The 27,635-nt window shown below is 44.2% G+C and overlaps 1 protein-coding gene across 1 annotated transcript in view; it reads left to right on the forward strand.

Moving 5' to 3' along the window:
* Positions 1-27,635, forward strand: part of LOC126428271 (juvenile hormone epoxide hydrolase 1-like) — a 101,989-nt gene that overhangs the window by 62,964 nt on the left and 11,390 nt on the right. The window contains exons 3-4 of the mRNA XM_050090186.1: positions 2,127-2,671; positions 14,611-14,813. Coding sequence (XP_049946143.1) covers positions 2,127-2,671; positions 14,611-14,813 — 748 coding nt within the window. The remainder of the gene's footprint in view (positions 1-2,126; positions 2,672-14,610; positions 14,814-27,635) is intronic.

Consider the following 27,635-nt stretch of genomic DNA (forward strand, 5'->3'; position numbering starts at 1 on the left):
TTTCCAGATAATTCGTTTGTAGTGGGGCGTATATGCCCCAGAAGACAATGTAAAAGCCATCGTCAGATTTGATTGTAAGGAAAGTAAATCTGTTTTGGTAACAATTTGTTGTACTTCCTTCCACAATTTCCATACTGACAAAATCATAACAAATCAAAAAATTTATTCTGAAAATCTTTTAGGCTTACATGAAAACATCGATCTAGTTAGGTTTGTAGGGTGCCAGTGTCCCACTCCTCTGATTTTCAAAACCGGTCGGCATGAAATTTTTTGGAAGTATAAGTGTGTCATTTATCACAGAGGAAGGGTGTTTTCGACCTTTTCTTTTTCAAATATAATCAAATTTTAACGGTGAAAGGGTTAAGCAAGAGTTATTGTAACGTACTATTAGAAGAATGTGACACAATAGACAATACATTATACTATATTCTTTCCAAAAAAGCCCTCACCACATTTTCTTCAAAATCTCACTTTTGGAGGAATGTAACACCAAAGACAATAAATTATAACAAATTATTCCCAAAAAAGCAATCACCACATTTTCTTTCAGTTGCAGACTAAATTAATTAATTTCATTAATATCATTTATAGTATTAATGGAAAAAATTAGAAATGTCATTCGACCAGGTACATTAGCAGTATGATTAGCAGCAAATATAATTGCTGGACACTTATTATTGACCTTATTAGGAAATACAGGACCATCTATAGCAATAAATTTAATTCCATTACTAATTATTGGACAAATACTACTATTAATCCTAGAATACGCAGTAGCTATAATCCAAGCTTATGTTTTCTCAATTTTAAGAACTCTATATTCTAGAGAAGTATACTAAACTTATGTTAACAACTCACTCAAATCACACATTCCACTTAGTAGACTATAATAAAATGTCAATGGCCTGCCTTTTCAGTCGAGAGTGTGGTGCAAAAGCGCTTCCACAGTGTCTTCACTTCTCGTGTTATATAGATAGAGGAAACACATCATACTGTCTGTATTTTGGAACCATTACTGATGTAACGAAGATGTAGTTCTTGGAGCACCTAAGTTTGCCTGGAAATATCTTGTATTCGTGACCAGAGTCCTTTATAAAACTATTTTCCTTGTAACAACATTTGATTAGTGATTAATGTTGTCAATTTACAGAACCAACTAAGACTTTCTTCTTCTTTCTTTTTTATCGTCGCCTTGTCCAACGTCACGTAGGGTCGGCATTGCTCTTCTGGATCCTTCTCCTCCATAATTCTCTATCCATTGCCTCTTCCTTCTTCCATCATTTCTCCCTTAGGTCCCCAGATATCTTATCCTTCCACCTCATCTTCGGTCTTCCCCTCCTTCTCGCTCCTTCAATCTTTATATCTTCAACTATGTTTCCAATATGCTCTTCCCCTTTTCTCTGTAAGTGTCCGTACCACCTTAGTCTGTTCTCTTGTATCTTTTTCCCCATGGGTCCCACTTTCACGGCTCCTCTAACAAATTCATTTCTAATCCTGTCCTTCCTTGTTACCCCACACATCCACCCCACCATCCTCATTTCCGTCACTTCCATCTTCCTTTCCTGGCCTACTGTGATTGGCCATGTCTCTGCCTCGTACATCATAGCAGACCTTACCAACGACTTTTACACTTCCCCTTTCAACCCAGTGCTCACCTTCTTGTCACACAACACTCCACTCATTTTCCTCCAGTTGTTCTAACCGCAATTTATTCTGTGTTGTATCTCGCTTTCCATTCCTCCGTCCCTCTGTATGTACGACCCCAGGTATTTAAATTTGCAGACCATTCCAGCACATCATCCTGGATCTTGCAAGACCTCATCTGCACATCCTTCAGTGCTAAATATTCTGACTTTGTCCTGCTAATTTTCATCCCTCTTTCTTCTAGTGCCTTCCTCCAATCTTCCAGCTTTTCCTCAAGTCTGTCGATGCTCTGCTAAGACCTTGACTCTAAATTTTTTTATTTAACAAGGGCGACTTGGCTCAAAAAATTACGACGTGTGTAACGAGTGTCAGTCACCGAACAACATTTTAGATTGATCTTAAGATGGCCGAGTAATTAGTAAAGAAAATTTGCGATCTTGACGTAGGATTTTTTTTATCCACACGATTTTTTTCTGACGCAGGTTATACAAGACTTGCACGAAAGGCTGAAATCCACGCCGAAGTTGACGCCGCCGTTGGAAGGGGTCGGCTTCGAGTACGGCTTCAACTCCGAGTACCTGCAGGAGTTGGCGAAGTTCTGGCGGACGCAGTACGACTGGAGGGAGCGCGAGAAGTTCCTGAACCAGTTCCCGCAGTTCAAGACGACCGTGAACGGCCTCGAGCTGCACTTCATCCACGCGAAGCCGGCCGAGGTCCCTCAGGGCGCAGTGGTGGTGCCGTTGCTGCTGCTGCACGGCTGGCCAGGGTCAGTCAGGGAGTTCTACTCGCTGCTGCCGCTGCTCACCACACCCAGGAAGGGCGAGCGGTTCGTCTTCGAGGTGGTGGCGCCCTCCCTGCCCGGGTACGGCTTCTCGCAGGGCGCGGCCAAACCCGGGTTCGCCTGCGTCCAGATGGCGGCCGTCATGAAGAACCTCATGCAGCGACTGGGCCACAGCAAGTTCTACGTCCAGGGCGGGGACTGGGGCTCCGGCATCGGGACCGCCTTTGCGCAGTACTTTCCCAGCTGGTGAGCAGTTTCTCAGTCTATCTGTAGTTGTGCAGTACGTCCACAAAGTCCCCATACCCGTAGGGCAGAACAGTATTTCGTATAGAGGATAGTCGAAATAATATGAACAGTTGTGGCAATGGGACAGTCGTGTCGCGCTGGACTGTGCGAGTTTAGTATGGACTAGGAATTAGTGCATCTCCGTTGATTCATTATGGATCGTGGGACGACGGCTGTCATGAACTTCTTGATGCAATAATTTACAAACAGCCGTATATACTGTAGAAATTTATTTTATATTATGAACTTCTACATGATACCAGTTTCGGCATTACACTGATGCCATGTTCAGGCCCCTGTACAGTGAGTAGAAGAAATGTATTATTAGAAAAAATTTATAAAAAATATAGAACAACGTTAACAATTGACAGGTATCATGTTAACTATGTAAGTGCCTCAAAGAGATATATTGTATATCATTAAAAGTATATGTAACATTAGGGCACATATGCTTCTGCCTATGTCATGCTGTTGTTAATAGTTTTCTCTGTTTTACTCAAATAACGCATGAGATATGAGTATATCTGTACACTATTATTCATAAAACTGTAACACACAGCTGTAATAGGCCATGCAACACATCAGACGTACTGCATACATTCGTATGTCCAGTGGAGCAGTGGAAGAATTTTTTAAATAAAAATTAACTAATATAAATAACAATAAAATAAATTAAAATACAAGAACATGTGACAACCACGTCGGAATACATAGTTACTTATGTGTGGTCTAGGTCGTATTATGTGCGGTATGACAAACAGCTGCCGCAATATTAACGATAAAATGCATGAAAGAGTTTGTCTTAAAACCCAATTGCATTCCCGAAGTAAACCAATACAATCGTACTATAAAATCATCAAACACCTGGTCATCGTAGACGCTTCATTAGGACCCTTATGTAGGACAACCCCACATTGTGCTGAGTGGATACTACTACTCATTGTACAGGGGCCTGAAGATGGCATCAATGTAATGCCGAAACTGGTAGCACATAAAAGTTCATAACATAAAATAAATTTCTACAATACGTACGGCTGTTGGTAAATTATTGCATCATGAAGAAATCAGTGCAGGCTGTTTACGAGTAGTGCACTCTTCGTATTTGCATTCAGAGGCCGAGATCAACGTGAAATGAAAGACCTAACAGAGTTCCAAAGATGGCCAATTGTGGGGGTCCGATTAGTTGGAGCATCAGTAACCGAGACAGCCAACTTATTCAGTGTTTCAAGAGCAATTGTTTCAACAGTTATGGCATCCTACACAAAGCATGGAAAAATATCATCGTGTAAACGTAACGGTGGGTGCAAATAAGAACTAAATGACAGAGATAATCGTACGCTAACACGAATTGCACCAAACGACACAAAACTACGGCGGTTAAAGTGGCTGCAGAGCTCAATACCCATCTTCGAGACGCCGTATCTATCGACACCGTCCACCGAGAACTCCGTAAAGCGAGTATTCGTGGGCCAGCTGCAATACCGAAATCATTAATAACGGAGCATACGGAAACAGGCGTAAAACATCGTGTCAGGAGCATAAATCCTGGTCGGCTGATCAGTGGAAACACGTCATATGGTCCGACGAGTCAACGGTTTCGTTATTTCCAACGTTGGGCCGGCTTTATGTTTGGAGAACGCCAAAAGAAGCCTACAATCCTCATTGCCTGATTCCAGCAGTTATGCATGGAGGTGGAAGTGTAATGGTGTGGGCAGCCATATCGTGGTATTCTACTGGTCCTATCACCATCCCCAGAGGCCGTGTTACAGCCAACGATTATGTGAACATTTTAGGTGATCAGGTGCACTCCATGATTCAAATGTTGTTCCCAAACAACGATGCCATATTTCAGGACGATAACGCGCACATTCACATAGTCAGGACAGTACCATCTCGGTATGAGGAGCACCCAACTGAACTGCAGCGTTTTCCCTGGCCATCACAGTCCCCAGACTTGAACATTATCGAACCCTTGTTGGAGGTATTGGAGCACAGAGTCCGGAGCAGATTTCCGCCTCCCTCGTCGCTATAGGAGTTAGACGAGGTTCTGATCGAGGTGTGGCATAACATTCCACTGGAGACTGTACACTCATTACATGCCAGTATTCCAAGAAGAATCGCAGCTGTATTACAGGCAAATGTGGGTCTAAACCCTTGTTAATAAACTATTCCCAAGTAAGCACAGGTGTTCACATTATTTTGCCTATCTCCTGTACGTTGGAATAATTATGTACACTGCCTGACTTCAGACTGAAGCACCCAGAAAACATCGTCAGCTGTCAAAGTAACTTGCCAAGCATACACGCATCGGCGGATTTATAAATAATTAGGGTTCCACTTCTCTGTTAGAGGTATAGCAGCCATCAGATTGCATTGTTATTGTTATGATTGTTACCAGAAATGGTAGAGGAATAAGTGGGGTGAATAGCGTCAGATGTTGAGTGGTCACTGTGGAAGACACGTAAATGAATGTGAGAAAGCGTTATCAGCACCTGAAAGAGTTTGAGAGGGGGGCCGTCCATTTGGCCAGTCGTTCGAGTTGTGCAACATCCACATCTGTAGGGCTTCCGGATGTGACAAAGATCCCTGTGTAGGAACGTTAGGGGAGGGATGGAATACTCATCGAGAAGCTTTCGGCCGACATTGTCTGACTGCCTCAAGATAGTCTCGCCAAGCTAGTCATCACCTTCACACCTTCACCTGCCATCTGAGAACAGACAACGCACTGCCTGCAAGATTCTGTCTCATCATGCTCCACTGGCTGCAAAACCCAAGTGACTGCAGTTACAGTGGTGCTAAGAACTGGAAGCAGCGACTGACGATGAATGGTGCTGCACTGTGTCTAGTGGCTGTGCATTACACTGGATCACTTTCATCAGCAACGATGGTGGCGGCCTGCGATGAAGTCCCGATCTTCCATTGTTTTGGAGGGGCACAGCAGAGTTGACGTCACGGTGTGGGGAGCTGTCAGCCACGACATCAGCTCATGGATGGGAGTGAATTCTGATCGCACAACGGTACCTCACAGACGTCTTGCGTCCTCATACGTTAACTCTCATATAACAGAATTTTGGTGTCATTTTTCAACAGGACAATGCTGGCCCAGGCTTGGCATGTATCGCTAGAAACTGTCTGTGTGATGCTGAATTACTCCTGTGGTCGGCAAGACTTCCAAATCTGTCCTGATAGAACACGTACGGGACCAGATCGGATGCAATGGTTTTGCGACACTTTGCAACATATTCAGAGCACGCATTTAAGACAGACGGAGTGCATTGTCAGTACTGAAAATTCTTTATAGTTGCCGATCGAGACAGACGCAGCAACAGAGAAGTAACTGCTTTTGTGAAATTTACGAGTTTCTAACCATGAGCGAATTTCATTGTATCGTCTGTGTGTTTTAATAGTTTATTTACTTGAGTTTCTGTATGTTAATTTAATCTCTAATAGCCACAGTTCTCTCGGATTTGTTTGCGTCGGAAAATAAACCGATTTAGTGACATATTACAAGTTCCTAATCAGGGACGAATTATTTAGTTTCACCTGAGTGCTTCGGTAGTTAGGTTTTTGAATATCTGCGTATTATTAGACACAGTTCCTACATTTTCTTCAGGGTCTACAGCAGAGTTGCACAGCACGTGCCAATAGTCCGTTTATCTACATAACTTAGTTTTCCATGGTCTTTAGTTTGGACAGGGACTGCGATTGTTGTGTGAAGATGCGAGCCGAGTTGGTGACACTTCGCTCTCAGCTCCAGGCTGTGATGGCTTCGGTTACACAGCTTGAGGCTGCAGTGGATGGGTACCACTGTTGTGGGCTGGCTGTGGGGATCCAACGGACGTCCAGTACATCCGAGTCCTCCGATTGGTCTTCACCGGTGGCCAACCCAGTGTCTGCTCACACTGAGGCTGACACCTCACCTGTGGTAGGGTGGGAGGTCGCCCCGGGCCGAAGCAGGCGGCGAAAGACTTCCCAGGCGGCCGCACATAAGGCCTCCCCGGTTTGTCTGACAAACAGGTTCCATGTGTCTGACACTGTCGCTGATCCGGATGCTGTCGCCTGTCCTGTTTCAGAGGAAACCACTCAGCCTGCAAGATCCAGGCAATCGCAGAGGGTGGGATTATTGGCAGTTGGGAGCTCTGACGCTACGTGCGTTATTGGGCCCCTTAGGAACATGGCTGACAAGACGGGAAAGAAAACCAATGTGCACTCCATGTGCAAATCAGGTGGAGTCATTCCAGATGTGGAAAGGGTACTCCTGGATGTCATGAAAAGCACGGGGTGCGGCCAACTGCAGGTCGTTGATCATGTCCATACCAATGATGTGCGTCACTTTGGATCAGAACGGATTACATCTGATTTCGAGCGGTTAACAGTAGTTGTAAAGGCTGCTAGTCTTGCTTGAAAGAGGAAAGCAGAGCTGACCATTTGCAGCATAGTCGACAGGATCGATTGCAGACCTCTGGTACAGAGTGGAGAGTCTAAATCACAGGCTCAGACCGTTCTGCGACCGTGTAGGCTGCAGATTCCTCGACTTGCGCCAAAGGGCAGTTGGGTTTCGGGTTCCGCTGAATAGGTCAGGTGTCCACTATACGCAGGAGGCGGCTACGCAGGTAGCAGGGGCTGTGTGGCGTGGACTGGGCGGTTTTTTAGGTTAGAGGGTCTCGGGAAAACACAAGAAGGGCTTCAGTCACAAAGGGTGCAGGCCGAGCACAGGAAGAACCTAAATACAGGAACCATTAGTATAACGGTGGTAAATTGTCGTTGCTGTGTTGGGAAAGTACCAGAGCTCCAAGCGCTGATAGAAAGCACTGATGCTCAAATCGTTATAGGCAGTGAAAGCTGGCTAAAGCCGGATATAAGCTCAGCCGAAATTTTTGCGAATAATCTGACGGTGTTCCGAAAGGATAGGCTAAACACGGTTGGCGGTGGAGTGTTTCTTGCTGTTGGAAATAGTTTATCTTGTCGCGAAATTAAAGTAGATACTTCCTGTGAGTTAGTAAGGGCAGAGGTCATTGTTGGCGACCGGAATAAAATAATTATTTGATCCTTTTACCGACCTCCCAATTCAGATGGTACAGGTTCAAAGGAAACTTGAGTGATTTCAAACACGTACCCGACTCATACAATAATAGTTGGTGGTGACTTTAATTTACCTTCGATATGTTGACGAAAATACATGTTCAATTCCGGAGGTACGCATAAATATCATCCGAAATTTTGCTAAACGCATTCTCTGAACATTTTTCGAGCAGTTAGTTCTTGAGCCCACGGGAATAGTAAACGGTTGTGAAAACACACTTTACCTCTTAGCAACAAGTAATCCTGAGTTAATAACGAGCATGAAAACCGATTCAGGGATTAGTGAACACAGGGTTGTAGTAGCGAGATTGGATATTGTAATCCCCAAATCCAAGCTCAGATGTGACTTGAATTCAGAGAAGTAGTATGGGCAGCAATAGAGATATTTATACCAAATAAATTAACAAACGACGGAGATGATCCTCCTTGGCACACAAAAGGGGTTAGAACACTGTTGCAGAACAACGAAACAAAAATACCAAATTTAAACAGACGCAAAACCCCAAAATTGGCGATCTTTTACAGAAGCTCGAAATTTAGCGCGGACTTCAATGCGAGATGCTTATAACAGTTTCCACAACGAAACTTTGTCTCGAATCCTGGCAGAAAATCCAAGGAGATTCTGGTCGTATGTGAAGTATGTTAGCGGCAAGAAACAGTCAGTGTCTTCTCTCCGCGATAGCAATGGAGTTACAAAACACAGCCTTCAGAAATGCCGTCACAAAAGATGACGTTGTAAATATTCCAGAATTCGAATCGAGGACAGCAGCCAACATGAGTAACGTAGAAGTAAATATCCTCGGAGTAGTGAAGCAACTTAAATCATTTAATAAAAGCAAGTCTTCTGATCCAGACTGTATTCGAAATAGGTTCCTTTCGGAATATGCTGATGGATTAGCTCCATACTTAACAATCATATACAACCGTTCGCTCGACGAAAGATCCGTACCTAAAGACTGGAAAGTTGCACAGGTCACACCAATATTTAAGAAAGTCAGTAGGAGTAATCCACTAAATTACAGGCCCATATCGTTAACGTCTATATGCAGCAGGATTTTGGAAAGTATATTGGATTCGAACATTATGAATTATCGCGAAGAAAACGGTATATTGACACACAGTCAACATGGGTTTGGAAAACATCGTTCCTCTGAAACACAACTAGGTTTTTATTCACATGAAGTGGTGAGTGCTATTGACATAGGATTTCAGATCGATTCCGTATTTCTGTATTTCGGGAAGACTTTTGATACAGTACCACACAAGCGGCTCGAAGTGAAATTGCGTGCTTATAAAAAATCGTCTCAGTTATTTGACTAGATTTGTGATTTCTTGTCAGAGAGGTCACAGCTCGTAGTAATTGACGGAAAGTCATCGAGTAAAACAGAGGTAATTTCTGGCGTTCCCAAAGGTAGTGTTATAGGCCCTTTGCTGTTCCTTATCTATATAAACTATTTGGGAGACAATCTGAGCAGCCGTCTTCGGTTGTTTGCAGATGACGCTGTCGTTGATCGACTGATAAAGTCATCCGAAGGTGACAACGAACTGCAAAACGATTTAGAAAAGATATCTGAATGGTTTGAAAATTGGCAGTTGACCATAAATAACGAAAAGTGTGAGGTCATCCGTATGAGTGATAAAGGGAATTCGTTGAACTTCGGTTACACGATAAATCAGTCAGATCCAAAGGCCGTAAATTCAACTAAATGCCTAGGAATTACGATTACGAACAACTTAAATTGGAAGGAACACATATAAAATGTTGTGGGGAAGGGTAACCAAATACTGTTTTACTGACAGGACACTTAGAAAATGTAACAGACCTACTAAGGAGACTGCCTACACTACACTTGTCCGTCCTCTTTTAGAATACTGCTGCGCGGTGTGGATCTTTATCATATAGGACTGATGGAGTACATCGACAAAGTTCAAAGGAAGGCAGCACGTTTTGTATTATCGGGAAATATGGTAGAGCGTGTCACTGAAATGATAGAGGATTTGAAATGAACATCATTAAAAGAAAGGCATTTTTCGTTGCGACGGAATCCTCTCACGAAATTCCCATCACCAACTTTGTGCTCTGAATGCGAAAATATTTTGTTGACACCGACCTACATAGGGAGGAACGATCACCACGATAAAATAAGGGAAATCAGAGCTCGTACGGAAAGATATAGGTGTTAATTCTTTCCGCGCGCTATACGTGATTGGAATAATAGAGAATTTTGAAGGTGGTTCGATGAACCCTCTGGCAGGCACTTGGATGTGATTTGCAGAGTATCCATGTAGATGTAGACTTCATTTTGTGTTATCCTGCAGTAACGTCATGTTCTTTTTCAACCTGTGAAAGTTTATTCCGTATTCTCCCCCTCTCCGCGCTTCTATTTTTTTGTCGGCAGTTTGTACGGTATATAAAAGTAAATCTCATTCAGATATTCCGTATTCACAGTAACTGCAGCACACAGTGTTGTTGTCGGTATGAGTAAGTGTATGAATCGTGACACGGATGAATGCACTCTCAAAGGCATGAGGTATAAGGTAAGGTGAGGCAAATCCGACCTACTAATTTCTTGTGGTTATAAAAAGCTTCTCAGAGATCGGATCTTAACGTTATATAGGTTAAATTATAGGTAATATAAAGGATCAATTGTTTGCAAAATATTCTTGTTATACCATCAACAGTTTTTGAGATATCCGTATTTTCAGAAACGTCCATTTTTGCCATTTGCAAAAATTGTGGGTAAATCCGACCCCCCCCTATTTATTTGACAGATTTTGCACAGAAATAGTTCTAAGTGAACGGTTTTTTTGGGAATTAATTATAAGCAATTATATTTTTTACATAAATAAACAATATGTATTTAAAGAAAACAATGTTTAGAGCACTAAATGTACTGGAAGTTAAATGAATGTAAATTTTAATTGAAAAGAGATGATTTCATTGCTAGGCGGTGCAACAGCAATGTCGATCTCGGAATGTTACAATCACGAGCGACAGATCGTAAAGACATTCCCACTTGCACTGCAGCAACTGCTCGGCGAATATCATTTTGATTGCGTTTTGTCGTTTTTCGTTTGTAATTTCGTACCATTTTCCCAAAAATAAACACAAATTCACTCTGTTTACATAAATAAATAATTCCACATATATAAACGATAAAAACATGCGGTAGGATTTACCCCATCATTTAGCGGTCGGATTTACCCCACCATACCACGTTTCATTTAACACACATAGGAACGATTTAAACGACATTTCCAACAAAAAGGATACATACACTGAATAGGTCACTAAATGCACTACAAAAATCACTTACCGTTTGTTTTGCGATCGTTTCATTTAATAAGGTAAATCTAGTGATGCAATTTTCACAAAAATTAAATTGAAACAACCTAAAACACACTTGCTGTGTTTTATGTGTCTTAATGTCAAATGCTGCAAAGTTGTGAAGGTGGAATTTTCGTTATTCCGAATGCGAAATCGCTCCGCTTTGCCGTTTCTCACAAATAGATGGCGGTCGGGTTTACCCACCCGGTCGGATTTACCCCACCTTACCCTATGTTCCGCCATTCTTGAAATGTTGTTTTTGGTGCACAATTTCCTTGCATTGTTCTGTCACACTAAAGCAGATAGCTCACGTAGCATACTGAGGGTATAGATCATAACAATCAGGTGGCTGTAGTATTTCTCAACCTACAAAAAGCATTTGACTCAAATCACACAGAAGTACCGTAATATGGATTATCAAGTGAAGCATCCTCAAGAGAGGATGTAGCATGTCATCTTGCATGCAGAGTAATTGAAAGATGTGCCCCAGGAAAGTATGCTGGGACTTGTATATTAATGTCCAGGCACAGAATTATCAGCTATCTCACACGATGCAGTGACGTACACTGAAGAGCCAAAGAAACTGGTACACATGCATAACACCGTGTAGGGCTCCCGCGAGCACGCAGAAGTGCCTCAACACGACGTGGCATGGACTAGTAGACTATTGTCTGTAGTAGTGCTGAAGGGAACTGACACCACGAATCTTGCAGGGTTGTCCATAAATCCGTAAGAGTATGAGGGGGTGGAGATCTCTTGTGAATAGCACTTTGCAAAGCATCCCAGATATGCTCAACAATGTTCATGTCTGGGGAGTCTGGTGGCCAGTGGAAGTGTTTAAAATCAGAGGTGTGTTCCTGGAGCCACTCTGTAGCAATTCTGGACGTGTGGGGTGGTGTCGCATTCTCCTGCTGGAATTGCCCAAGTCCGTCGGAATGCACAATGGACACGAATGGATGCAGGTTAGCAAACAGGATGCTTACGTACGTGTCATCTGTGACAATCGTATACAGAGGTAGCAGGGGTCCCACATCACTACAACTGCACACGCCCCACACCATTACAGAGCCTCCACCAGCTTGAACAGTCCCCTGCTGACATGCAGGGTCCATGGATTCATGAGGTTGTCCCCATACCCCTACACGTCCTTCCGTTCGATGTAATTTGAAACGCGACTCGTCGGACCAGGCAACATGTTTCCAGTCGTCAACAGTCCAATGTCGGCGTTGACGGGCCCAGGCGAGGCGTAAAGCATTGTGTCGTGCAGTCATCAAGTGTAGGCGAGTGGGCCTTCGGCTCCGAAAGCCCTTATCGATGATGTTTCGTTGAATGGTTCGCACACTGACACTTGTTGACGCCCCAGCATTGAAATTTGCAGCAGATTGGGGAAGTTTTGCACTTGGCTCACGCTGAACGATTCTATTCAGCCGTCGTTGGTCCTGTTCTTGTAGGATCTTTTTCCGGCCGTAGCGATGTCTGAGATTTGATGTTCTACCGGATTTCTGATAATCACGGTACACTCGTGAAGTGGTCGTACGAGGAAATCCACAGTTCATTGCTACCTCGGAGATGCTGCGTCCCATCGCTCGTGCGCCTACTATAACACCATGTTCAAACTCGCTTAAACCTTGATTAGCTGCCACTGTAGCAGCAGTAACCGATCTGACAACTGCGACAGACACTTGTTGTCTTACATAGGCGTTGCCTGTTGGTACAGGGGGTTACAAAAAGGTACGGCCAAACTTTCAGGAAACGTTCCTCACACACAAAAAAGAAAATATGTTATGTCGACATGTATCCAGAAACGCTTACTTTCCATGTCAGAGCTCATTTTATTACTTATCTTCAAACCACATTAATCATGGAATGGAAACACACAGCAACAGAACGTACAGCGTGACTTCAAACACTTTGTTACAGGAAATGTTGAAAATGTCCTCCGTTAGCGAGGATACATGCATCCACCCTCCGTCGCATGGAATCCCTGATGCGCTGATGCAGCCCTGGAGAATGGCGTATTGTATCACAGCCGTCCACAATACGAGCACGAAGAGTCTCCACATTTGGCACCGGGGTTACGTAGACAAGAGCTTTCGAATGCCCCCATAAATGAAAGTCAAGAGGGTTGAGGTCAGGAGAGCGTGGAGGCCACGGAATTGGTCCGCCTCTACCAATCCATCGGTCACCGAATTTGTTGTTGAGAAGCGTACGAACACTTCGACTGAAATGTGCAGGAACTCCATCGCGCATGAACCACATGTTGTGTCGTACTTGTAAACGCACATGTTCTAGCAGCACAGGTAGAGTATCCCGTATGAAATCATGATAACGTGCTCCATTGAGCATAGGTGGAAGAACATGGGGCCCAATCAAGACATCACCAACAATGCCTGCCCAAACGTTCACAGAAAATGTGTGTTGATGACGTGATTGCACAATTGCGTGCGGATTCTCGTCAGCCCACACATGTTGATTGTGAAATATTACAAATATCACGTTGGAATGAAGCCTCATCCGTAAAGAGAACATTTGCACTGAAATGAGGATTGACGCATTGTTGGATGAACCATTCGCAGAAGTGTACCCGTGGAAGCCAATCAGCTGCTGATAGTGCCTGCACACGCTGTACATGGTACGGAAACAACTGGTTCTCCCGTGGCACTCTCCATACAGTGACGTGGTCAACGTTGCCTTGTACAGCAGCAACTTCTCTGGCGCTCACATTAGGGTTATCGTCGATTGCACGAAGAATTGCCTCGTCCATTGCAGGTGTCCTCGTCGTTCTAGGTCTTCCCCAGTCGCGAGTCATAGGCTGGAATGTTCCGTGCTCCATAAGACGCCGATGAATTGCTTCGAACGTCTTCCTGTCGGGACACCTTCCATCTGGAAATCTGTCTCGATACAAACGTACCTCGCCACGGCTATTGCCCCGTGCTGATCCATACATCAAATGGGCATCTGCCAACTCCGCATTTGTAAACATTGCACTGACTGCAAAACCACGTTCGTGATGAGCACTAACCTGTTGATGCTACGTTCTGATGTGCTTGATGCTAGTACTGTAGAGCAATGAGTCGCATGTCAACACAAGCACCGAAGTCAACATTACCTTCCATCAATTGGGCCAACTGGCGGTGAATCGAGGAATTACAGTACATACTGACGAAACTAAAATGAGCTCAAACATGGAAATTAAGCGTTTCCGGAAACATGTCCACCTAAAATCTTTTCTTTATTTGTGTGTGAGGAATGTTTACTGAAAGTTTGGCCGTTCCTTTTTGTAACACCCTGTATATCTCTGTATCTGAATACTCATGCCTCTACCAGTTTCTTCGGCACTTCAGTGTATAATCAATTACAATCTGAAATAAAGCTGCAGGATTATTGGGTTGTATCTTTAAAAGATTGAAAAATGTTGCTAAGGTTCCAGGTAAAGCAGACACGTGACTTTAACGGAAGAGCTGCACCTGTTTCTCGGTCTCCTTTCTAGTGTACTGGGACTCCACGTCAACATGTGCCACGACAGCGGGCCCAAGGCGATGCTAAAAGGTCTCATCGGCACCCTCTGGCCGACGCTGTTCGTGGAGCGCCGCTACGTCCACAAAGCGTTCCCTTTCTGGAAGCCCTGGCTCAACACCGTTCTCCTCGAAATGGGATACTTCCACCTTCAAGCTTCGAAGCCGGATACCATAGGTAAGAAAGTGGTACTTGTAATTGAATAAGCTGTCAGGCTCTAGTCATCTAAGATTTTGAAAATGTATTTCATGCACCACGATGTAGAATCTAGAGGTACAGAAGAATGTGCGGTGAAATGTTTTGCAAGAGGCACCACACCTATGCGACTTTTTTATTTGCCGTGGATAGAAATGTAAGACTAACTGTCTCGTATAAGGCGCAGGGAGCTGCCCTTAACTGGCGATGAAGAATTGTTCGAAGAGCAGAATTTGAGGAGGTAGCGTAGCAGAGAACGGGAAGCGATTTCTCAATAAACAGGTGTCAGCCTTGTAAGGGGTACCACTTTTGATACTAATATGTCGTTGAACGTCGTACCCCTTACAAAAGGTTCGTTCTCTGACTTAACCTTTTTCCAGCTGTGGCATTGCCTTCCTTATTTTACACTACTGGCCATTAAAATTGCTACACCAAAAAGAAATGCAGATGATAAACGGGTATTCGTTGGCCAAATATATTATACTAGAACTGACATGTGATTACGTTTTTACGCAATTTGGGTGCATAGATCCTGAGAAATCAGTACCCATAACAACCACCTCTGCCCATAGTAACAGCCTTGATACGCCTGGGCATAGAGTCAAACAGAGCTTGGATGGCGTGTACAGGTACAGCTGCCCATGCACCTTCAACACGATACCACAGTTCATGGAGAGTAGTGAATGGCGTATTGTGACGAACCAGTTGCTCGGCCACCATTGACCAGACGTTTTCAATCGGTGAGAGATCTGGAGAATGTGCTGGCCAGGGCAGCAGTCGAACATTTTCTGTATCCAGAAAGGCCCGTTCAGGACCTGCAACATTCGGTCGTGCATTATCCTGTTGAAATGTATTGTTTCGCAGGGATCGAATGGAGGGTAGAGCCTCAGGTCGTAACACATCTGAAATGTAACGACCACTGCTCAATGTGCCGTCAATGCGAACAAGAGGTGACCGAGACGTGTAAACAATGTCACTCCATACCTTCACGCCGGGTGATACGCCAGTATGACGATGACGAATACACGCTTCCAATGTACGTTCATCGCGATGTCGCGAAACATGGATGCGACCATCATGATGCTGTAAACAGAACCTGAATTCATCCGAGAAAAGGTCGTTTTGCCATTCGTGCACCCAGGTTCGGCGTTGAGTACACCGTCGCAGGCGCTCCTGTCTGTGATGCAACATCAAGGGTAAACGCAGCCATGGTCTCTGAGCTGATAGTCCATGCTGCTGCAAACGTCGTCGAACTGTTCGTGCAGATGGTTGTTGTCTTGCAGACGTCCCCATCTGTTGACTCAGGGATCGAGATGTGGCTGCACCATCCGTTACAGCCATGCGGATAAGATGCCTGTCATCTCGACTGCTAGTGATACGAAGCCGTTGGGATCCTGCACGGCGTTCCGTATTACCCTCCTGAACCCACCGATTCCATATTCTGCTAACAGTCATTGGATCTCGACCAAGACCTTACACGAGGCATCACAACAACGTTTCACCAGGCAACGCCGGTCAACTGCTGTTTTGTGTATGAGAAATCGTTTGGAAACTTTCCTCATGTCAGCACGTTGTAGGTGTCGCCACCGGCGCCAACCTTGTGTGAATGCTCTGAAAAGCTAATCATTTGCATATCACAGCATCTTCTTCCTGTCGGTTAAGTTTCGCGTCTGTAGCACATCTTCGTGGTGTAGCATTTTGAATGGCCAGTAGTGCACATTCACCAATGCTCTAGCACTTCCAGTCATGTGACAATATGTGAGTGGAGATGTGTTGTTCTGGTTGCATACACAACAGACACACACACAGGGTGAGGCGAAATTGGCGCACTCGGGCTTCGCAGCGCGGCTGCTTACATTCCAGCGATGAAGAAATGTCTCTCACAAAATTTCATCTGGTGACTACATCCTGCAGAAAAAGAACGTTAAAGAGCAGCAATCTGGCAATACTGTAACCACATGTATAGTAACTACCTCTGACAGTACATTGTAGTTGTGCACTACTGTCGGTGTAGTGGATAGAATTTTGGGTTAACATGCACGATGTCGATGATTCGATCCTGGGTCGAGGCATATGTTTTTAATTTGGTAAATGTAGTCCAGGTGGTACGGCATCTGGCATCTTAATAGTGAACAGTGATTGCAGCGGGTCCTCTAGAAAACATCTGCACTTACATACTACAATCGTAGAAATTGGAGACTGGTCAGCTTTGAAAGAAGCTCTTTCCACGACGTGGGCGTGAATTTATTCGCACCACTTCATCTATTAGATGCGGAAACTGTTTTCTTTGTACCCTCCTCCAGTGGTCCCATAGATTAGTACCAACTATTACTCTTGCCTCGTTCAGGTACATTACATTTCGTTAGGGCCTTACTTTACCAGTAAGACTTACAACGTGCTTTGCGAATGATGTCCAAACTCGGTTACTCTTTGTATGTGTTATCGCCATGGTCCCACTAATTATGCCTTTCAACATTAAGTCTAGTTACCGCAGGCTGTTTAGTACGTTTCTCAAAGCATTATTATTATTATTGTTATTATTATTATTATTATTATTATTTTCGATTATTCCCATTTAAAGAGAGAGTTTGAACTTGAATTCATTTATGATGATTGTTTATGTTTTTTCTGAGCCCAAATTTTCTTCATGTGTTCACTGTGTTGTTTCTTTTGCTCCGCTGTCCATTTGCATCCTGGTCTCTTCTGTGTTGTGGTGTCAAATTTACGTTTTTTGATGATGTTCCTGAATTCAGTTCTATTTTCTGCATCGTTTACTGTTATGTCTGCTTGTCTGAGGTCCTCTTCAACTTCTTTTATCCATTTTGTTTTTCCCCTGCCTGAGTTGATGATATTAAGAATTCGCTTTGAAATTCTGTTTTCATTCATCCTGTGGATACGTCCGTAGAACTGCATTCTTCTTTTCCTTCTTGTATCCGTAATCTTGTCTGTGTATTTATATATATCTGATGTTGGTCTCTTCTTCCAGATTCCTTGATCTTGTATCGGGCCAAAAATTTTCCTGAGAATTTTCCTTTCTTGTTTCTCTATTTCTTTGATTTTAGTTTGCCCACCTATTTGTGTTGTTTCAGATGCAAACAGTGCCTCCGGAAGTACGAAAGTGTTGTAGTGCCTCAATATTGCGTTAATCAATATGGACTTTTTGTTATAATAGTTCCACAATTATTATTATTATTATTACTATTATTCTGTCGATGAGATTGCCGGCCGAAGAGGCCAAGCGGTTCTAGGCGCTACAGTCCGGAACCGCGCGACCGCTACGGTCGCAGGTTTGAATCCTGCCTCGGGCATGGATGTGTGTGATGTCCTTAGGTTAGGTTTAAGTAGTTCTAAGTTCTAGGGGACTGATGACCTCAGAAGTTAATTCTCATAGTGCTCAGTCATTTGAACCATTTGTCGATGGGATTGTGGAAACATTACCATTAGGGAAACAGTGTAATTCGATACTGAACATTTCACAATTAGCAGTGTCGTAATGAATCATACAGAACAATATCTGTCAGAGGCGTAATGCCGTTAGAAGGAACAACGCGCAGGACTGGCAGTGTGTTTATACTGTGTGCGCTGTCCACCAGACAGGCACTAGCTGCGAACGGAGTAACGCGACCATGACAGATTGCAATGTACATGCGTGCACGTACCGAATTTTCACATTGTAAACCTCTAAACCAGTGTGGCAGACGTATGGCGTGCACAAACGAAGGATATGTGGATGTGCTTCTGGCCCTTGGTGCACCTGATAACCTGGCTGGTGTTGCCACTCGTGAATATGCTGCTAGATATCGTCGTCGAAGCCATCCAGACAAAAATGTGTTTCGTCGTCTGGAGCTGGGCCTTCGGGTGTCAGGATCTCTCCTTCCACCATCGTATGACAGAGGTCATCCACGGACTCGCTATGCTCCAGCTACTGAAGAAGCTACACTACTGGCCATTAAAATTGCTACACCACGAAGATGACGTGCTACAGACGTGAAATTTGACCGACAGGAAGAAGATGCTGTGATATGCAAATGATTAGCTATTCAGAGCATTCACACAAGGTTGGCGCCGGTGGCGACACCTACATCGTGCTGACATGATGAAAGTTTCCAATCGATTTCTCATACACAAACAGCAGTTGACCGGTGTTGCCTGGTGAAACGTAGTTGTGATGCCTCGTGTAAGGAGGAGAAATGCGTACCATCACGTTTCCGACTTTGATAAAAGTCGGATTGTAGCCTATTCCGATTGCGGCTTATTGTATCGCGAGATTGCTGCTCGCGTTGGTCGAGATCCAATGACTCTTAACAGAATATAGAATCGGTGGGTTCGGGAGGGTAATACGGAACGCCGTGCTGGATCCCGAAGGCCTCGTATCACTAGCAGTCCAGATGACAGGCATCTTATCCACATGGCTGTAACTGATCGTGCACCCACGTCTCGATCCCTGAGTCAACAGATGGGGACGTTTGCAAGACAACAACCATCTGCACGAAGAATTCGATGACGTTTGCAGCAGCATGGACTATCAGCTCGGAGACCATGGCTGCGGTTACCCTTGACGCAGCATCACAGACAGGAGCGCCTGCGACGGTGTACTCGACGACGAACCTGGGAGCACCAATGGCAAAACGTCATTTTTCGGATGAATCCAGGTTCTGTTTACGGCATCTGTGTTTGGCGACATCGCGGTGAACACACATCGGAAGCGTGTATTCGTCATCCCCATACTGGCGTATCACCCGGCGTAATGGTATCGGGTGCCATTGGTTACACATCTCGGTCACCTCTTGTTCGCATTGACGACACATTGAACAGTGGACGTTACATTTCAGATGTGTTACGACTAGAGGCTGTACCCTTCATTCGATCGCTGCGAAACCCTACATTTCAGCAGGATAATGCACGACCGCATGTTGCATGTCCTGTAGGGACCTTTCTGGATACAGAAAATGTTCGACTGCTGCCCTGGCCAGCACATTCTCCAGATCACTCACCAATTGAAAACGTCTGGTCAATGGTGGCCGAGCAACTGGCTCGTCACAATACGTCAGTCACTACTCTTGATGAACTGTGGTATCGTGTTGAAGCTGCATGGGCAGCTGTACCTGTACACGCCATCCAAGTTGTGTTTGACTCAATGACCAGGCGTATCAATGCTGTTATTACGGGCAGAGGTGGTTGTTCTGGGTACTGATTTCTCAGGATCTATGCACCCAAATTGCGTGAAAATGTAATCACATGTCAGTTCTAGTGTAATACATTTGTCGAATGAATACCAATTTATCATTTGCATTTCTTCTTTATGTAGCAATTTTAATGGCTAGTAGTGTATTCTGGAGGTCATACACCAAGAACCTCTGCTAAGTACACGTAGCGTAGCAACGCAGCTGCGTCTCTCTGCAACGTTCGGTCGTTAACGTGCTGCACGAGCGTTGAGTGCACCCCTATCGTTATGCTTTCACGCAACAGCTACATCCTGCAGATCGCCATCATCCTATACAATTCAGTGAATGGTTCCAACAACAACAGGAAGCCAAAGATGACTTCTTGAACACCGTAATATGGTCAGATGAAGCAGCATTCACTCGTGAGGGTGTCTTCGATATGCACAATGCCCACCATTGGTGTGAGGTTAACGTGCATGCCACCCGCAACCGTGGATATCGTGTTCGATTTGGTATCAACACCTGGGCTGGAATATTGGGCGATACGTGTTTAGGCCGCTACATGTTGCCTGACTGGTTGACTGCACGAAGGTATCATGCATTCGTCGCAAACTATCTGTCTGATGCACTGGAAGATGTTACACTGTATGTTCGGCAGAGGATATGGTTCCAAAATTATGGTGCACCTCCACACTCTGGAATTAATGTGCCACAGTATTTGGACAGAACATTTCCAAGGAAAATGGCTCGGGCGTGGAGGTCCAGTTTTGTAGCTACCACGTTCACGTGACCTAAATCCCCTTAGTTTCTTCCTCTTGGGACATCTGAACGAGCACGTGTACTCTACTACGCCTACGAATGTGGAAGAATTGGTAGGGCGTGTTCATGCTGCTCTTGTTACTGTGGACGCAGCTTTGCTGAAAGGGTCCAGAGCTGTACGATCCGGCGGCTTGCGCAGTGTTTGGACGTGCAGGGAGGTCGCTTTGAGCATCTGTTGTTCTGAGGACAACGTGTTCTTTTGTGAAGGTCATGTGGTCATCAATACGGACATTATTATTGTCACTGGTTGCTAATGTACATGTGAGCGCTCATATTAGATGTGGTATAAATGACAAGTAGATGCTGTGTTACGGTATTGTGCTATCATCTTTAACATCTCGAAACGGATATTGATTTTGTCGTTGTTCTGTCTATGACAGGTTATTTGTTTCAATTGTCTATTTCTTATTTGTGTAACCACGTATTAGTTATGTTCAGCGGTACAAAATGTGGTAAATTTAGAATTCATGCGACCTAAGAAGTGTATATTACAGCAGGAAATGTCAGAATGAAATTAGCAAATAAAAATAAATGCTTTCCAAAGTAGGATGGAACCCTCGACCTTCTGCATGTTAACCCAAAACTCTGTCCACTGCACCGACTGTAGTGCACAACTAAAATGTGCCGTCAGAGGTAGTTACCATGCATGTGGTTACAGTGTTGCCAGATTGACACTCTTTAATGTCCTTTTTCTGCCGGATGTACTCGACGGACAAAATTTTGTGACGGACTTTTTTTTTTTTATTATTGTTGGCCTGTGAGGAGTCGCGCTGCGAAGCCCGAGTGCGCGAATTTCTCTTAACCCTGTAGATGTGTTGCTGCAGAGTTGAATGTCTCATCAGTGGTAAAGGACGAATCGGTTGTTTTGAGAAATTCCCAAGGAAAATTTCAATAACAATCTCGTAAATAGAGTATTTCATACACATCCATTGCATTCTACGTCTACATCTACACCCATACTCCGCAAGCCACCTGACGGTGTGTGGCGGAGGGTACCTTGAGTACTTCTATCGGTTCTCCCTTCCATTCCAGTCCCGTATTGTTCGTGGAAAGAAGGATTGTCGGTATGCCTCCGTGTGGGCTCTAATCTCTCTGATTTTATCCTCATGGTCTCTTCGCGAGATATACGTAGGAGGGAGCAATATACTGCTTGACTCCTCGGTGAAGGTATGTTCTCGAAACTTCAATAAAAGCCCGTATCGAGCTACTGAGCGTCTCTCCTACAAAATATTCCACTGGAGTTTATCTATCATCTCCGTAACGCCTTCGCGATTACTAAATAATCCTGTAATGGATCGCGCTGGTCTCCGTTGGGTCTTCTCTATCTCTTCTATCAACCCTATCTGGTACGGATCCCACACTGCTGAGCAGTATTCAAGCAGTGGGCGAACAAGCGTACTGTAACCTACTTCCTTTGTTTTCGGATTGCATTTCCTTAGGATTCTTCCAATGAATCTCAGTCTGGCATCTGCTTTACCGACGATCAACTTTATATGATCATTCCATTTAAAATCAATCCTAATGCGTACTCCCAGATAATTTATGGAATTAACTGCTTCCAGTTGCTGACCTGCTATATTGTAGCTAAATGATAAAGGATCTTTCTTTCTATGTATTCGCAGCACATTACACTTGTCTACATTGAGATTCAATTGCCATTCCCTGCACCATGCGTCAATTCGCTGCAGATCCTCCTGCATTTCAGTACAATTTTTCATTGTTACAACCTCTCGATATACCACAGCATCATCCGCAAAAAGCCTCAGTGAACTTCCGTTGTTATCCACAAGGTCATTTATGTATATTGCGAATAGCAACGGTCCTATGACACTCCCCTGCGGCACACCTGAAATCACTCTTACTTCGGAAGACTTCTCTCCATTGAGAATGACATGCTGCGTTCTGTTATCTAGGAACTCTTCAATCACATGACACAATTGGTCTGATAGTGCATATGCTCTTACTTTGTTCATAAAACGACTGTAGGGAACTGTATCGAACGCCTTGCGGAAGTCAAGAAACACGGCATGTACATGGGAACCCGTGTCCATGGCCCTCTGAGTGTCTTGGACGAATAGTGCGAGCTGGGTTTCACACGACCGTCTTTTTCGAAACCCATGCTGATTCCTACAGAGTAGATTTCTAGTCTCCAGGAAAGTCATTATACTCGAACATAATACGTGTTCCAAAATTCGGATAATTATAGAAATTGGGGGCACATGGAAAATTTTAGCAATGTGCTGCAATATTACAAAAATAAACAGGTTCTGTTCCACTGTGTCATCATGACAAGTACAACTCAATACTAGTGCTATATTATCTTTCTCTTGTGAACTAAGATCGAGGAAGTATATATATTTGCAGACTGAAGTGATGGATAACATTTGTACCAAACCGGGGTCTGAAGCCATGTTTCCTGCTCACAAGGCAGTCGCGCTAACCTCTATGCCACCCTGGCACAGTGGGTTTGGACAACTGCATGGACTATCATAGCACGCCTCCCTCCTCAGTCTAGAGCAATACCACGTGGGCTGAGGTGTGGATGGGGATTTGGATTAAAGAGGGAGGCATGCTAGCGTAGTCAGTGCAGTTTTGCAAAGACACTGTGCCAAGGTGGCGTAGTGGTTAGCGAGACGGCCTTGTGAGCAGGAAACCTGGGTTCAGATCCCCGTCTTGGTATAAATTTTCATTCGTCACTTCAGTCTGCACATGTATATATCATACATGTTTGAACGTGAAACGGTCTCTCGAACCATATACTTTAATTTGATTAAAGTCAAATATGCTGTTCATGTGTTTATGATTTTCAATATTTTTTTTAATGCAGTAATATGCCCTAAATCTTTCGCCCCCCCTGTACCCCGCGCACCACTGTTCCAAAACAACGAACAATGAAAGCAGAAAAGTGCATTGCGAACGTGACTCCTACAGAGCCAACTTTTTCACACAGTCTCACACCAATTTTCCTTTTATGCTCGTTTTCTTTACCATCACTTTAGTCTTTTGACTTACAAGGATAACAATCATAACTCAGTCGAATACATTAATTTTACGTATAAAAACTGAACTTTTTAAGTATATTTAAATTTTATGAATAATAGTTTAACATTGGGAAGAAATAAAAGAAAATGGAAGAGAAATAGACGGTAGCAGCGAGTTTCGAACCCAAACCGATGAAATGTCAATTGGCGCTCCTGACCACTGCACTGCAGTGTTACTCATACTATACTCATAAATCTTGGGAAAGGGTTTACCTTGTCCTACGGTCCACTCAGACCGAAATACACTACTGGCCATTAAAATTGCTACATAAAGAAGAAATGCAGATGATAAATTGGTATTCATTGGACAAATATATTATACTAGAACTGATATGTGATTACATTTCCACGAAATTTGGGGGCATAGATCCTGAAAAACCAGTACCCATAACAACCACCTCTGCCCGTAATAACAGCATTGATACGCCTGGGCGTTGAGTCAAACAGAGCTTGGATGGCGTGTACAGGTACAGCTGCCCATGCAGCTTCCACACGATACCATACTTCATCAAGAGTAGTGACTGGCGTATTGTAACGAGCCAGTTGCTCGGCCACCATTGACCAGACGTTTTCAATTGGTGAGAGATCTGGAGAATGTGCTGGCCAGGGCAGCAGTCGAACATTTTCTGTATCCTGAAAGGCCCATACAGGACCTGCAACATGCGGTCGTGCATTATCCTGCTGAAATGTAGGGTTTCGCAAGGATGGAATGAAGGGTAGAACCACGGGTCGTAACACATCTGAAATGTAACTCCACTGTTCAAAGTGCCGTCAATGCGAACAAGAGGTGACCGAGATGAGTAACCAATGGCACCCGATACCATTACGCAGGGTGATACGCCAGTATGGGGATGACGAATACACGCTTCCGATGTGTGTTCACCGCGATGTCGCCAAACACGGATGCAACCATCTTGATGCTGTAAACAGGAACCTGGATTTATCCGAAAAAATGACGTTTTGCCATTCGTGCACACAGCTTCGTCGTTGAGTACTCCATCGCAGGCGCTCCTGTCTTTGATGCTGCGTCAAGGGTAACCGCAGCCATGGTCTCCGTGCTGATAGTCCATGCTGCTGCAAACGTCATCGAACTGTTCGTGCAGATGGTTGTTGTCTTGCAAACGTCCCCATCTATTGATTGGGGGATCGAGACGTGGCTGCACAATCCGTTACAGTCATGTGGATAAGATGCCTGTCATCTGGACTGCTAGTGATACGAGGCCGTTGGGATCCAGCACGGCGTTCCGTATTACCCTCCCGAACCGACCGATTTTTTTTTTTGTTAAGAGTCATTGGATCTCGACCAACGCGAGCAGCAATGTCGCGATACAATAAGCCGCAATCGGAATAGGCTACAATCCGACCCTTATCAAAGTCGGAAACGTGATGGTGCGCATTTCTCCTCCTCACGCGAAGATGACAACAACCTTCCACCAGGAAACGCCGGTCAACTGCTGTTTGTGTATGAGAAATCGTTTGGAAACTTTCCTGTCGGTGTCGCCACCGGCGCCAAACTTGTGTGAATACTCTGAAAAGCTAATCATTTGCATATCACAGCATATTCTTCCTGTCGGTTAAATTTCGCGTCTGTAGCACGTAATCTTCGTGGTGTAGCAATTTTAATGGCCAGTAGTGTCTAGACCCGTGGCCTAGGGGTAGCGTCTTTGATTCATAATCAGCGGAGGAGCGGATAGAGGTTCAGGGCACTCTCTTGTCCTAGGGATGGAAAATTGCCCCTAAAGGCGGAAGAATCAGCAATGATCAACGACATGAGGATGCAGAAGGCAATGGAAACCACTGCATTAAAGACACGTAACGTGTATCCACAGGACATGTGGCCCGTAATTGAAGAAGTGTCATGATGATCTCTCCATTGGCAAAAGATTCCGGAATAGTCCCCCATTCGGATCCCCGGGAGGGGACTGACAAGGGGGAGGTTATCATGAGAAAAAGATTGAATAATCAACGAAAGGATAACGTTCTACGAGTCGGGGTGTGGAATGTCAGAAGCTTGAACGTGGTAGGGAAACTAGAAAATCTGAAAAGGGAAATGCAAAGGCTCAATCTAGATATAGTAGGGGTCAGTGAAGCGAAGTGGAAGGAAGACAAGGATTTCTGGTCAGATGAGTATCGGGTAATATCAACAGCAGCAGAAAATGGTATACCAGGTGTAGGATTCGTTATGAATAGGAAGGTAGGGCAGAGGGTGTGTTACTGTAAACAGTTCAGTGACCGGGTTGTTCTAATCAGAATCGACAGCAGACCAACACCGACAACGATAGTTCAGGTATACATGCCGACGTCGCAAGCTGAAGCTGAACAGATAGAGAAAGTGTATGAGGATATTGAAAGGGTTATGCAGTATGTAAAGGGGGACGAAAATCTAATAGTCACGGGCGACTGGAATGCAGTTGTAGGGGAAGGAGTAGAAGAAAGGTTACAGGAGAATATGGGCTTGGGACTAGGAATGAAAGAGGAGAAAGACTAATTGAGTTCTGTGACAAGTTTCAGCTAGTAATAGCGAATACCCTGTTCAAGAATCACAAGAGGAGGAGGTATACTTGGAAAAGGCCGGGAGATACGGGAAGATTTCAATTAGATTACATCATGGTCAGACAGAGATTTCGAAATCAGATACTGGATTGTAAGGCGTATCCAGGAGCAGATACAGACTCAGATCACAATATAGTAGTGATGAAGAGTAGGCTGAAGTTCAAGACATTAGTCAGGAAGAATCAATACGCAAAGAAGTGGGATACGGAAGTACTAAGGAATGACGAGATACGCTCGAAGTTCTCTTACGCTATAGATACAGCAATAAGGAATAGCGCAGTAGGCAGTACAGTTGAAGAGGAATGGACATCTCTAAAAAGGGCCATCACAGAAGTTGGGAAGGAAAACATAGGTACAAAGAAGGTAGCTGCGAAGAAACCATGGGTAACAGAAGAAATACTTCAGTTGATTGATGAAAGGAGGAAGTACAAACATGTTCCGGGAAAATCAGGAATACAGAAATACAAGTCGCTGAGGAATGAAATAAATAGGAAGTGAAGGGAAGCTAAGACGAAATGGCTGCAGGAAAAATGTGAAGACATCGAAAAAGATATGATTGTCGGAAGGACAGACTCAGCATACAGGAAAGTCAAAACAACCTTTGGTGACATTAAAAGCAACGGTGGTAACATTAAGAGTGCAACGGGAATTCCACTGTTAAATGCAGAGGAGAGAGCAGATAGATGGAAAGAATACATTGAAAGCCTCTATGAGGGTGAAGATTTGTCTGATGTGATAGAAGAAGAAACAGGAGTCGATTTAGAAGAGATAGGGGATCCAGTATTGGAATTTAAAAGAGCTTTGGAGGACTACGGTCAAATAAGGCAGAAGGGATAGATAACATTCCATCAGAACTTCTAAAATCATTGGGGGAAGTGGCAACAAAACGACTATTCACGTTGGTGTGTAGAATATATGAGTCTGGCGACATACCATCTGACTTTCGGAAAAGAATCATCCACACAATTCCGAAGACGGCAAGAGCTGACAAGTGCGAGAATTATCGCACAATCAGCTTAACAGCTCATGCATCGAAGCTGCTTACAAGCATAATATACAGAAGAATGGAAAAGAAAATTGGGAATGCGCTAGCCGGCCGAAGTGGCTGTGCGGTTAAAGGGGCTGCAGTCTGGAACCGCAAGACCGCTACGGTCGCAGGTTCGAATCCTGCCTCGGGCATGGATGTTTGTGATGTCCTTAGGTTAGTTAGGTTTAACTAGTTCTAA

The sequence above is a fragment of the Schistocerca serialis genome, chromosome 12 (assembly GCF_023864345.2).
Source record: "Schistocerca serialis cubense isolate TAMUIC-IGC-003099 chromosome 12, iqSchSeri2.2, whole genome shotgun sequence".
Taxonomy (NCBI): domain Eukaryota; kingdom Metazoa; phylum Arthropoda; class Insecta; order Orthoptera; family Acrididae; genus Schistocerca; species Schistocerca serialis.